The sequence below is a fragment of the Ursus maritimus genome, unplaced genomic scaffold (genome assembly GCF_017311325.1).
Source record: "Ursus maritimus isolate PB19 unplaced genomic scaffold, ASM1731132v1 scaffold_4, whole genome shotgun sequence".
Classification (NCBI taxonomy): domain Eukaryota; kingdom Metazoa; phylum Chordata; class Mammalia; order Carnivora; family Ursidae; genus Ursus; species Ursus maritimus.
In genome coordinates this window covers 13440379-13453711 of record NW_024426552.1, presented here as the reverse complement: position 1 = coordinate 13453711, position 13333 = coordinate 13440379, and the positions used below count along the sequence as shown (strand labels likewise).

General features: G+C 45.2%; 1 protein-coding gene across 8 annotated transcripts in view; it reads right to left on the bottom strand.

Annotated features, from left to right (window-relative positions):
* TIAM1 (TIAM Rac1 associated GEF 1) overlaps window positions 1-13333 on the bottom strand; it is a 369772-nt gene that overhangs the window by 17986 nt on the left and 338453 nt on the right. For all 8 annotated transcript variants that reach the window (XM_040621045.1, XM_040621043.1, XM_040621044.1 and 5 more), the window contains 4 exons: window positions 13154-13279; window positions 7563-7671; window positions 3682-3861; window positions 3473-3591 (listed from right to left, as the gene is read on the bottom strand). In XM_040621045.1, the coding sequence (XP_040476979.1) occupies window positions 3473-3591; window positions 3682-3861; window positions 7563-7671; window positions 13154-13279 (534 nt within the window). The remainder of the gene's footprint in view (window positions 1-3472; window positions 3592-3681; window positions 3862-7562; window positions 7672-13153; window positions 13280-13333) is intronic.

The following is a 13333-nucleotide window of genomic DNA, read 5'->3' as shown; positions in this document are numbered from 1 at the left end:
GACCAGGCAGGTCCCTCATGACTCTGGGCTTGGCCACATGCCCTGGGCCAAGGATGCGGCATAACAAGTTTTCACTAGCCCTCCTGAGCTCCCCCTTCCAGCTGCGGAAAGGGCACGCAGAAGCCTAGTTGTGTCCGACTAGAACACACCGGACCCTTACGCTCTGGAGCTCGCCAAGAGCGGCCAAAGCTCAGCCGGCCCACACACCCCTGTGTGAAAATAAATGTGGTAGCGAGCACTAAGATGCTGAGTTGTTTGGACTGATCCAGTCCCAGCCCACATGGTTTGCCTCAAGTTTCCACAAGGCAAATGGAATAAGGGGGTCAGGAGTGCCCCTCTGGCCAACAGTGCCTCTGGCCTTCTATTCGTTGACTTCTCAATCTTCTGCCCAAACCGCAAGACTAAGTTCCGCTTAGAGGTCTGGGACGTCCTGCCACCCCGGGTCCTTTGAGCTCTTCTTCTAAGGGGAAATGCCCTCTTTGGCCTTTTCTTCCTCCTACCTGAGCAAAAGGAATGATCCATGTGGTCCAGCCCAGCTCCTTGGGTTTAACATGCAGTAGGAGGTTGAAGGCCCAGATTCATCATACAGTGTTTCCTAACCAGCTTTGCTCTCTGTGAACATATCTGCCTTTGGGAAAGCTGGCTGATGACAGGATCAGGGACCCCGTGTCCCTGGAATGTTACCATTTCAATAGCGGCCTACCTTTCCCAACAGATACTGACAAATGCTCCTCTTCATAACTGCTTACAAACTGCTCATAAATCCATTCTAGGTTTTTACTGGATACTGCCGTTAAAAGGGAACTACAATGACCAGGAATCACCTCTGTGAGAATCAGGACATAACTTGCGTGCCTCCAACCGTCTGCCCCGGGGTTTCCATAAACATTCCAACGTACGTTGTAAGCAGTGTAATAGAATTGTAACTGAGCTGGGCACCATCTCCCCAGGAGCCATTCTGCCCCGGGGTTTGTGTTTGTGAAATCAAGACCGTTCTATCCCTTCCGGTTGCAAGACCATTCTCAAAGAGAGACTGCATGGCAACTGAGTCCTTCTCCCTGAGTGATCCATCATCTTTGGCCACCCTACCTCTGCCCCGTTTTGGGAGCCTACTTCTTTCCTATGTGTCTCACAGTGTTAAAACACAAGCTCTTGTTGCTGTCTTTGCCGTCTTTTCCAAGCCTTGATCTTTCTGGGCTTTGGACATCGGAATACTGAGATAGGATTTTCCTTCTCCTTAACACTGGTGAACAGTCAAATGTCCCTCCTTCCATCCCTTCCATCTTTTGCACGTTTCTTTTTACAAAATCTCAGCTCACAGGAGGCTATTTTGTACAGCACTTTGTCTCTTTGTTCCTCGCTGGAAAGATTTCTCACTTGACTGTCGGAATTTCATTTCAGAGGACGGGCAGTTTCACCAAAGCCATGGCCCTCTGTACAGTCCCTGACTTTTGAATCATATTCATCTTTTTCTCCTAAATGCTTTGCAATCCACCATGCACGTCATCTTCTAGCCTTTAGCATAATGGTCCTTTGCTCCCAAGGTCATTAACATCCAGAAACTAGTTTGGCAGATAACGAACAATATAATGAAATGTGATGAAAACGTTCATTTCCAAGACTGAATAAAATTCACTTCCGTCAAAATGAAATAAACTAAAATATAGGAGGGAGAAGTGTTATGACAAAAAATGTTTGCAGTATTACTCACAGCAGTCAATAAATGAAGCCAAGAGAATTGTCCAATGATAGGAATTAAGTAAAGCATTGTTCAGCCACACATGAAATATTACACAATAATTTAAATGATTCTGTTGAATAATTTAAAATAACATTAAAAAAGGCATAATATACCTTTCAAAATATAATTATTCAAGCATATGCAGATATATAACTTTTTTAATCAAAATAAACACCCAATGTTATACGCAACTAATGAACTGTCGAACTTTACATCAAAAGCCAGGGATGTACTGTATGGTGACGAACATAATATAATAAAAATAAATAAATAAATAAATAAAACCAAAAAAATACCCAAACATTAAGAGGGGTACGTTCTTTGTTTTGAGATGGTGAATGGCTTTCCTTCTTGCCTTTTTCTGTTGTTTTGCCTTTTCATAAGTATACCGTGTTTTCCTTCTTACAAAAGCTTTATTAAAAAATGAGAACTAAATCCAGAGTCGCAGTGCCACCTTTCCTATGCTCTTGACTGATTATCTGCCAGGTGGATTGAGGGCATGCTCATGCTCTGCTTGCCACCCCAGCAGGAAAAATAAATCATGTTTCAGTGGAAAACAACTCTTCCTCCAGAGCACACGCTCCCAGCCCGTGAGACTCCAGCCCTCCACGTGGCCTCTGATCTGGAAGGTGCAGACAGCGCATGTCCCGTCTGACCCGACGGGGACTTCCTCCCGCTGTGGGGAAACCAGTGCGCCTCCATTCGCAAATCCTCGCAATACTTCTTCGCTTCATAGACACACCTGTGCTATTCCGACCTTTCCAACAAACCCTTACGACACCTGCCTGGCTCCCTCCTATCACGTGAGTAAAATAAATTTCTTAATATGTGTTTGCTTTTATGTCTATAGGAGATGCCAAGATTTTAGCTCTTTCTGGAAATGATCTTTTAGCAGTCTGAAAACTTGTGTTGTTTCCCTGAGGACATAAAAATGAACCTGGACGGGAACCCTGTACACCTCGAGGATGAGGCTATTTTTCTCCTAGCTAAACAACCAAGCTTCCCCCACCCCCTTGCCTTTAACTCTCCCCTTCACCCCAGCAGGAGTGATTTTCTGCCTGGTTCCCTCCTGGCTTTTCTCCTTTATTTATTTTTTAAGGCAGAAAGCAAAACCAAGGAGAATATTCCAGTTGAATGTCCAGAGGCAGTGATGAATATTATCACGTACCATAGCCCTCTGATTCATCTCCGTATTATCAGAATTTTTAGTCACATAAGCTCTTCTCAATGACTCGGGCACTACTCAGAGTTTGCTCTAAAGTTTTTCTCAGGTGTATCTGTTTCTGTCACTGTTTCTTCTAAGTAGGTTTTTAGGTAGACTTAAAAAAAAAAAAGATTTATTAGAGGCATTTGAAACTTTCATTCATGCAGCAAACGGTACCCAAGCACCTACTACATGCTAAGTGTTATTCCAATTCCGGGGATGTAGCGTTGACCTTCTATGATGCTTACAGAAGCTGCCTAAGCTATGTTTGGAAGTTCACGCTCACGCTTAACGGAACAAAACCAGAGGTCCCGAGGGGTAAGGGCTGAGACTCAGAAACACGGCTCCTAGATAAGAAATAATTCAGCTGAGGAAGAAAACGCACGTGCACCCTTGGATGAAGGATGAAAGTTCCACCAACAGAAACAACAGCTTCGTAACCCTTTTACCGATAAGTAAGCCCTTCAAAAGACAAGGAAACCAACCCAGCTTCGCTGCCGCGTGTCCTGAGAAGTGGGTATCCTTACCTCTTTTTTCTCACCAGTCTGCTCAGCAATGAGCTGGTCAAACACAGCCCCAAATTCTTCATGAATTTTCTGCATTTCATTGATGTGACTTGCAACCTTGTTCATAGTCTTGATGGCCACTGGAAGAAAAGAGGTGGGAAACGGAAAGGCTATTTCGAGGCTCTCGTGGGGACACGCGCGAGGGGATAGATTTCGGGGCCCGGGCTCACCGTCCAGATGGTAGTGCTCCTCGCTCTCTGCGTCCGTCAGGGCAAAGAGCTCCTTCAGCAGAAGCGGGTACTTGAGGACCCTCTGGATGGGCTTGATGAGGTAAGACTCGAGAGTGGCGGAGTGCTGCTGTTTCGGGTTCTGGGCGTCTAAGAACGCCTTGAAAGCCGGGTCCGTCTTGGCTGGAAGAGAGAAACACGGGCTGTCAGGGTGGAACCCCTTAATGCCCCCTTCTCACCATCCCCCTCACTTACTCCAAGGTGCCCTTCCCCAGGACTGAGTGGAAAGTGGGCTGCAGGAAGAAGGAAGGTGGGGGCCTTAGAGAGACAACTGGAAGGGCCTGTCTTATTTATCTGGGGGCAAAAACGGGGTTTGAGTAAAGCAATAATAGGCCTTGTAAATTCTACACACTGGGGTTTTCAGGGGCTGCTGTTCATCCTCCTTGTACTAAGAACGTCTTTGTATTCTGATATTTTGACACCTGGAGCCTTACAGACCCTGGGGACTGCCGCTCCCAGGGCTAGCCAATTCCTAGAGATGGTCAAGGACTCACCTGGGAGCACACCTTTCATAGGCAAACCAACCAACCTGGAGGCCCCCGCCCCATGCCTCTAACTCTTCTATTGGGCTCTCTCACTCTAGGCCACTGTTCCCCTGCCCTACTAGCCTCAGGGCCAGGTACCAGACAGCCCAGGCCAGGCCCAATACCCCAGAATCCACTGAAATGACCCAATCCCAAATCTGCTTACCCTGCCTTCCTCCATCTTTCTCGCAGCAACCACAATAAAGTTGCCCACATCTCCCCCTCGCTCCTTCTGCTTCCTGACTGGCCCTGGCACTTCCCCCGTGGGGCCCCATGGGGCACGTCATGCCCCTTCCTCTTGGGAGCTGCGAGGAACAAGCTATCTTTTCAATGGCAATTGTCTTCTGATCTGTTGTCATCTGAATCATCAGAAAGCCTGCATTTTAAAACACTCTTTACCCTGGTTTTCCCAGTCTTTTAAGCCTTCCATTGAGGGTGGGGCCTTTTTTTCTGAGAAAAGACAGGAGAAAAAAAAACAGTACAAGACTGAGGCGGCAGTGCTCTGCAGCTCTGGGAAGTGGGGCAGGGCTGGATCTCCCACAGCGAATGCCTTTTCAGATCTGTTCTATGTTAATTCAGCGCTACCCACTATTAGCATCGTAGGGCAGGCCCTCCTGCCTGCCCGGGACTGCGGAGTCCTCTCCCGGGGAAACTTACATCTGACCTCATATAACTCAGGGAGCTCTTCCCTCACCAGCCTGGTTTTTTTATCTGTGTCCCAGCTGGGCTGAAGAGCAGCCCTGGGGAGTTGTGGGTCCCCAGACAAGCAGAGAGGTACCCACCACTGGGTAATTAGGAAGACAAGGCTAATTAATGCCTTCCAGGTGCAAAGAAATGGTGGACAGGAAGAAGGGAGTGAGCGCAAAAAATGGGGAAAAGAAGGACAATATATCAAAGTAGACTGAACAGTGGGCCCACGTGTTTTAAAAAGCTGATAAAAATGTATTTCCATCTCTGGGGATGAGCAGTGTGAGTGAAGACCAGAACATGTGGTAAAAGGACAGCACGAATTGTAAAATGATTATTCTATCTTTAAAACAGCAATCATGGGAAGGTGGCTTCATAAAGACCACAGTCTTTTCATCCCCGTTAAGCCCCATTCAGAGGAATCAGCCTCCAAGGGCTCAGCCACCATTTCTCTTCCTTTCGAAGAAGAAATCTGTGAAGAGAAAGGGCACCGGGAATGAATGGCCTATGTGTCAGGGAAGCGAGGCTCAGCCCAGAGCCGATGCACGAGGATGCTGTGGCTTCCGTGGGACGTCCCAAGTACCGGTCCACGTCTACCAGGGACATTTAACCCATCAGCTGTATTTCACGTCAGAACAAAAGAAGGCATGGTTCTCAATTCCTCGTGAACTAAAGGAGTGTCCCTCCCATCCAGCCTCGCTGTGAGCCTGTTAAGAGTCAGAGACGGGTACTTTCTGTTCTCAAAGAGTTCTTTCTCTTCACCCTCTTGGCACATCTGGCCATTAGAAAAATGTAGGTCATACCTCAGGTTTTAAGGGATCGTTTGGAAAGACAAGTAATATTTTTCAGGTGCAAAAAAATGATGTTATTGAATTAAGAAAAACCTGCAGGGGCAGACTTTAATCTAATTGAGTGATTAGAAATAACACAACTTACTCTAAGGACTGTAACGTGTATATACTTTTCCGGCAGAGCAAAAGGCTCTAAAGTTGTTACATTAATGATCTCGTAACAATCGGCATTCAGTTAAGGTTTAAAAAGAAATGCGAAGGCAGAACGATAGGACCAATACAGCACATGTGAAGACAGAGTCCAGGCCAGACAGCAGGACTAGGAGATTCCCAGGTGCCCTTTACATTTCTGTGCTCACGCAGATTCTGTCGTGTGAACTGTCCCAGCCATTAAGTATGTCATTATCTGGGCCAGGCTCTTCTGTTACCCAGAGACCTGCATTGTACTAATATTTCCTTAATAGGTTTTAAATTAAGTCAAGCTCATTCTCTCTGGCAGGAAAGCAAAACATGTATCAATTATTTACGTATTCAGGGACTAGATCAGCAGCTGTGCACATGACAGCCAGACGGGAGTGTGAAGACTGAGCAGGCTGATTTCCAGAGATTCTCTGCATTCAAACTTTCTACTGCTTATACTGTTTCCCGGGGCCTTTTTTTTTTTTTTTTAAATCCCTTTACCTATCACCAACATCACATGCAGAACTAGGGAAGCAAAACAGCTTTCTGGAGACTCTCAGAATGAGCCATCATCTTCCCAGAACACTGAGGAAAAGGAGCCTGCCATTTATTTATTTATTTATTTATTTATTTATTTTTTAAAAGATTTTATTTATTTGATGGAGAGAGAGACAGCCAGCGAGAGTGGGAACACAGCAGGGGGAGTGGGAGAGGAAGAAGCAGGCTCCCAGCGGAGGAGCCTGATGCAGGGCTCGATCCCAGAACGCTGGGATCACGCCCTGAGCCGAAGGCAGACGCTTAACGGCTGAGCCACCCAGGCGCCCCAAGGAGCCTGCCATTTAAAATTCCACTCTGTTCCCTGCAAAATATAACTGCAAGTCGAGTGATTCTCATGAACGGAAACTTTCATAGTGGTGGGGGTGGCTATTATCACACACCTAGGACCAAAAACAGGTGAGGGAAAGATGGAATGCAACCAAAAGGTGTATGAAGTGTGTGAAGCTATAAAGAAATGAGTGAAAATTAGGAATACAGCAGGGAATTTCTAAAGCCCCCCCATCACCCTGTTTTTACATAATTGCAAAATGACCCAGTAATTCTGGCCCCAAATAGCTGAGTCAAAACTTGAATTATAAGAAAAGTGACAAGGGGTGCCTGGGTGGCTCAGTCAGTTAAGCATGTGCCTTCCACTCAGGTCATGATCCCAGGGTCCTGGGATCGAGCCCCGCATCAGGCTCCCTGCTCAGTGGGGAGTCTGCTTCTCCCTCTCCCTCTGCACCTACCCCTGCTTATGCTCTCTCTTTCTCTCTCTCAAATAAATAAATAAAACTTTAAAAAGAAATAAATAAGAAAACTGACAAGACAGTTAATTCAAGATATCAGGGTGCCTGGCTGGCCCAGTCAGTAGAGCGTGCAACTCTTGACCCAAGTATTGTGAGTGTGAGCCCCACGTTGGGCACAGAGTTTAATTCAAAACAAAAATAAAAGACAGTCACGCATTTCACCCTTACTTGAGGAACGTCTATCTGGCACATCAACGATTCTTGGATTTCTGTCCAAACGCCCCTGACCAGCCACCAGCCACCCCAATGTGAATCTACAACGGATAAGCCCCCCTGCCCCCCAGTCCTCACCCGCCTACCTTTCACCAGGACCTTGGGGACCTTCGTGTGGCTGGCGCAGAAGGCACTGTACAGCTTGAAGCGGTCAGCGTAATACAGAAAGGATCCCCCCAGAGAGAACAGCACTTTCTGGATTTAATGAGAAAAACCGCAGTTAGCTCACGCTCACCCTCATCGGGAAATATCAGCAGGCCACAGAGGGAGCTCACATCTGCCTGACCCTCCCCGAAAGTCAGCACCGTTCACACCTGTCACAGCCTCTCTCTGCTCACCAATGGCCTGAAACTGCCTATTGGAATGCGTGAGGGCTCACACATTTGCGTGCTCGGGGTCCGAGCTGGCCTTCTCGCTAATTACACTGGAGATGTCATACTGCTTTTCCGGCCTCGGGTCTTTAAGTGCCCCAGCTGGGATGTGCGAATGTTAATGAGAAAATACCGATGGCATTTTGGAAAAGGCAGAAGGCTCCTACGACCTCTCATTAGCTCCAGTTGGGAGTTTGAAGTGACACACCAAGTAGAGGCAGGAAATGCATACGCCCCAAAAATAGAAGACACGTGTCCCCGGTCACTAACTCCACCCTCTCCTAGCGCGGAGGTGAGGATGAGAGAAACAGGCCTGACCCTGGGAGTGAAGGCCTTCCATTAGAATTTAATATGCCTTGGGATGCCTGGGTGGCTCAGTCAGTTGAGCGGCTGACTTGATTTCGGCTCAGGTCATGACTTCAGGGTCATGGAATCCAGCCCCGAGATGGGCTCCCTGCTCAGTGCAAAGTCTGCTTGAGATTCTCTCTCTCCCTCTCCCTCTGCTCCTGCCCCTGTTTGCACTCGCTCTCTCTCTCTCTAAAATAAAAAAAAATAAATAAATCTTAAAAAAAAACCCAGAATTAAAAAAATTAAAAAAGTAGGGGCGCCTGGGTGGCACAGCGGTTGGGTGTCTGCCTTCAGCTCAGGGCGTGATCCCAGCGTTATGGGATCGAGCCCCACATCAGGCTCCTCCGCTATGAGCCTGCTTCTTCCTCTCCCACTCCCCCTGCTTGTGTTCCCTCTCTCGCTGGCTGTCTCTATCTCTGTCGAATAAATAAATAAAATCTTTAAAAAAAAAAATTTAAAAAGTAAAGAACCCAGAATTTAATATGCCTAAGGATACTCTGCACCCTCTACATTTTACATAATACATTTATGTATATATACCCAAATATATATACAAGTCTCAGAAAAATATCCTCGATATGTTTCACATTGATTTAGTCTTGTTCAGAGAGAGAGTGCGACTGATTAATTCAGGCTTAGAATTAAAAGTGAGGTTCCAGGAAAAAAAAAGTTTTGGATTTCAATGTGTAATTTATCTAATGAACAATGCACAGAATTCTTTTTTTTTTTTTTTAAAGATTTTATTTATTTATTCAACAGAGATAGAGACAGCCAGCGAGAGAGGGAACACAAGCAGGGGGAGTGGGAGAGGAAGAAGCAGGCTCACAGCAGAGGAGCCTGACGTGGGGCTCGATCCCAGAACGCCGGGATCACGCCCTGAGCTGAAGGCAGACACTTAACCGCTGTGCCACCCAGGCGCCCCCGTATGCACAGAATTCTGATAGACTGTCTACTAACAACAAAAAGTTTATTTGGAACCACCCAGAATGCGAAACTAGAGACCCACATTAGTTTCCTACACGTTCCACTCCTCCTCCTCTCCCTTTCAAGCCCCACCCCCTCCCAGCCTCACCACCCTGGCTGAGAGGGTCCCAGCAGGGACAGTCTGACTCTGCTGATACAGTTATCCTTCGAGAAACACTCAATAATTAAACAAGAAAAGATGTGGAAGAAAAAGGTTTAACTGCAACCCCTCGCATTAACCCTATTAGGTCATTTGTCTGTTTAACTTACTACTTACTTAGGGTTCACCATACAGGCAGCCACAGATAAAACATTAATTATAAAGTATTCATTTATTTTTCTGGCCTCAAAAAATGATCTCAGGGCACAACGTGGACACAAGTATGAGGGGTTTACACACAAAGACTGCATTTCCCCAAAGCTGCCCTTCTGGAGGGTGTCACAGAGCCTCTCACTGGCTGACGGACATTGCAAATTCCCAAGGGGATATTTTATCAAAACTTGTTTGACCTCAGAACTGATTTTTTTTCCAAATACTGAGCCTCTCCGAACAAGACTAGATCAATGTGAAATATACAGAGGATATTTTTCTGAGACTTATTGTATATGTATTTGGGTATATATACATATATGTGTGTAAAATATAGAGGATACAGAGTATCCTTACGCATATTAAACTCGGGTTTTTAATTTTTTTTAATTCTGGTTTTTTTTTAAAGATTTCTTTTTTTTTTTTTTTCATTTAAGAGAGAGAGAGAGAGAGCAAGCGCAGTGTTCTAGGCAACGCAGTTTGAATATTTTAACGAGTTTTTGTATTTTGGGCCAAATATACAAACAGGATTTAAACCAAGTAGCAATGGTGTAACTGACAGCAATAGTTTTGGGAGCAAACGCTGACAATCCAGAAGCCAACTCAGAGGTGCTAGAAACAAGCCCCCGGGCCGTGAATATTCAGTACGCATCAGCTGTCTTGCCTTAGTGACAGAATGGAGATTGTCAGGTGTTGCCATAAACCAGGACACTGAAGGAAGAGAGTCCCACTCGAATGGAATTTAGAAACAGCTCACTGAAAGAATCCATGCACCAGTCCCTTCTAGAATAACTCTGCTCTACAATGCAGCCATGTCCACATCAAGTTCTGTCCATCTAACTTTCCTCAAGCGATTAACCAGACCTAACCCCACACAACTGGCCTCACAACAAGAGACTGCTAAGTGACTATAATCAACGCTGGATGTCTTAGAGTAAAACCAGGTGTTGTGGGGCACCTGGGTGGCTCAGTCAGTTAAGCATCTGCCTTCAGCTCAGGTCATGTTCTCAGGGTCCTGGGATCGAGCCCCATGTCAGGCTCTCTGCTCAGCGGGGAGTTTGCTTCTTCCTCTCCCTCTGCCCCTCCCCCTGCTCATGCACTCTCCCTCTCTCTGTCTCTCAAATAAAATCTTAAAAAAAAAAAAAACAACCAAGTGTTTTAAGGAATGTCTACATCCATTTTTATTATGATCCTCACTAAGCAATTTTCTGATTAACTAACAAATTACTGGCCCCTGTCATGAGTTCTAACTGTCCTAATCAATGTAATTTAGAAAATACATGTTATCATTACAAACACAAACAAACCAAGCTGTATTTCAAATGGACCGCATAACCACCTTGAAGACGAAGAGGGGAGAAAATTAACTCATCCAAGCAGCATTTGAACACACAAAATATGAACTGTAAGCAGTAATTAGGGTTAAAGGGGTATTATGCCTGCAACTAAACTGTTCAGTACTTCAAGAAAAAAAATTATATTACGCGTGTGAGCGCACACACACACACACACACACACACACACACACACATCAGTGATAGGAAGATAAAGAATAAAGCAAATGTGGTCAAAAGTTCATGTTTGGGAAATCTGGGTAAAGGATATCCAGAAATTCTTCAGACTATTCTTGCAACCTTTCCATAAGTCTCAAATTATCTCCAAATAAAAATATCTGAGTATATATAAATATATATTCTTATGCTAAGTGTATGAACGTGGGTGTGTATACTGAATAGCTTCTGTTGCAGAGAAGCAGTGACATACAAAAACATATATAGAAAGAACAGCCTTCACCCCAGTCCCTAAACGTGTATGCCAACAGCACTCAGCCAGATTTCTGCAAGCTCTAGAAGAGGTCGAAGTATATGGGGGCCCTGCATATATAGACAATCGCACCTGACTCCAACACCAGTGCAAAAGTAAAACAGTCCAAGGGGATAGAAGGATAGTCATTTCGGCAAATAGCACTAGAAAGATCATTCGTATGGAAAAAAGATGACTTTGATTCCGACATCACACCCTAACAAATCAATTCACAACAGATTAGAGACCGAAATGCGTATACCCAACCTACAAAGCTTCTGGGAGAAAAAAGGAGAAAATCCTTAGGACCCAAGTTTAGGCAAAAATTTCACAGACATGATACCAAAAGTATGACCCAAAAAAAGAAAAGATTTGAAAAACTGGACTTCATCAAAATTTAAAATTTCGGATCTTTGAGAGATGCTGTACAAGAAGAAAATATTACAAATCCGGGTTCTGATAAAGGAATTATATTCAGAATACAGAAAGAACTCTCCAGACTCACAGTAAGGAAACAACCAAACAACAGAGTCAATGGGCACATGATTTGAACAGACACTTCACCAAAGAGGATATATAAAAGGCAAATTAGCATATCAGAAGATGCTCATTGTCCTGTCATAAGGGAAATTAAAATGAAAGCTCCAACGAGGTGCCACTATACACCTATTAGAATGGCTAAAATTATTAAAAGGGACCATGACCTCTTCATTAGGAGCCTCTGGTGGGAATGTGCACTGGTATAACCATGTGATCCAACCATCTCAATTCCTAGGTATTTGGCCAAAAGAAAGCAGATATCCATACTAACATTTATATACAAATTTGCATAGCAGCTTTACTTGTAATTTCCTGAAACTGGAAACAGCCCAAATGCCCAGCAAAGGTGAAAGGGCCACAAAGCGTACTACCCCCGTACGATGGGACACCACGGAGCGAGAGATTGATATATGCAGCCACGTGGATGGAAGGCAACATGATCATACCAAGTAAAGTGTGCCACGTTAAAAAAAAAAGAGTATATGCTGCCTGATCCCCCTTGCATAAAATTCCAGAATGCAAACGAATCTGAAACAAAGAGCTCCTGGTTGCCTGTGGCTGACAGGCTAGTAAGAGGCGGGAGAGAGGAATCACAAAAGAGCAGGGAAACACCTTCAAGGGCTGAATTCGATGCTCATTATCCTGATTGTGATGGTTTCACAGGTGTATACGTATGGCAAGACTCAGCACATTGTACAATGTGAATAGATGCGGCGTATCACGTGTCAATTACACCTGAATTAATCTTTTTTTTTTTTTAATTATACGAGAAGCCAACACCACTGTGCAAGAATCGAGGAGCTCTGCCGGTTGGAGGCCCGCACAGGAAGTACCCTTAAGAAAGGAGAGCCAGCCAAGGAGGGGGAAATAAGCTGTAAGCATCCTCGCCGAGGTACTAGTCATAAATCCTCATTAAGGCAAGAAGGACACCGTGTGCTGGAAGACTGTCTTCCTCCTGGGTCATGATAAGCGTTTCCATTAAGCAAAGTTTCCCAGAACGTGATAAATTAACTTGTTTCCTGGGAAACATTTGCTAATAGCAAGTGTTAAAGGGCCCCCCGTCAACAGAACAAAAGGTCAAGGTTGGTCTACCTTCCAGAGTAGAAGCCAGCAGGAGCAGCAGTTTCATACAAGTTGATGGCACTAGTGTCACCCTAGCCAGACAAGGTTCCCCTCTCAGTATCAGTCCCCTCAGCAACTGACCCCACTGGAGGTCCAAGGAAGACTCAACACCAAAGACAGCCTACGCCTCTTGCCATGTGTTCTCAGGAGGTTCCACTTGACCTACAGAATAACCCACCCGCGACAGGAGGAGGCCACCTGACATCACTGGACGACTTACCTTGAATTGATCGACTTTCTCAAGCTTTTCCAAATCGGGTACCAGTCTCACTCCATCTTCTAGAGTTTTCAGAAATTCTACTTGAAACTCTACCATTTCGGTTAGATTTCCAAAGAGCACATCAAGCTGGAAAACGGAAAAGAATTTAAGCCACCCCATATTTCACTGGTGTTCAGAAAC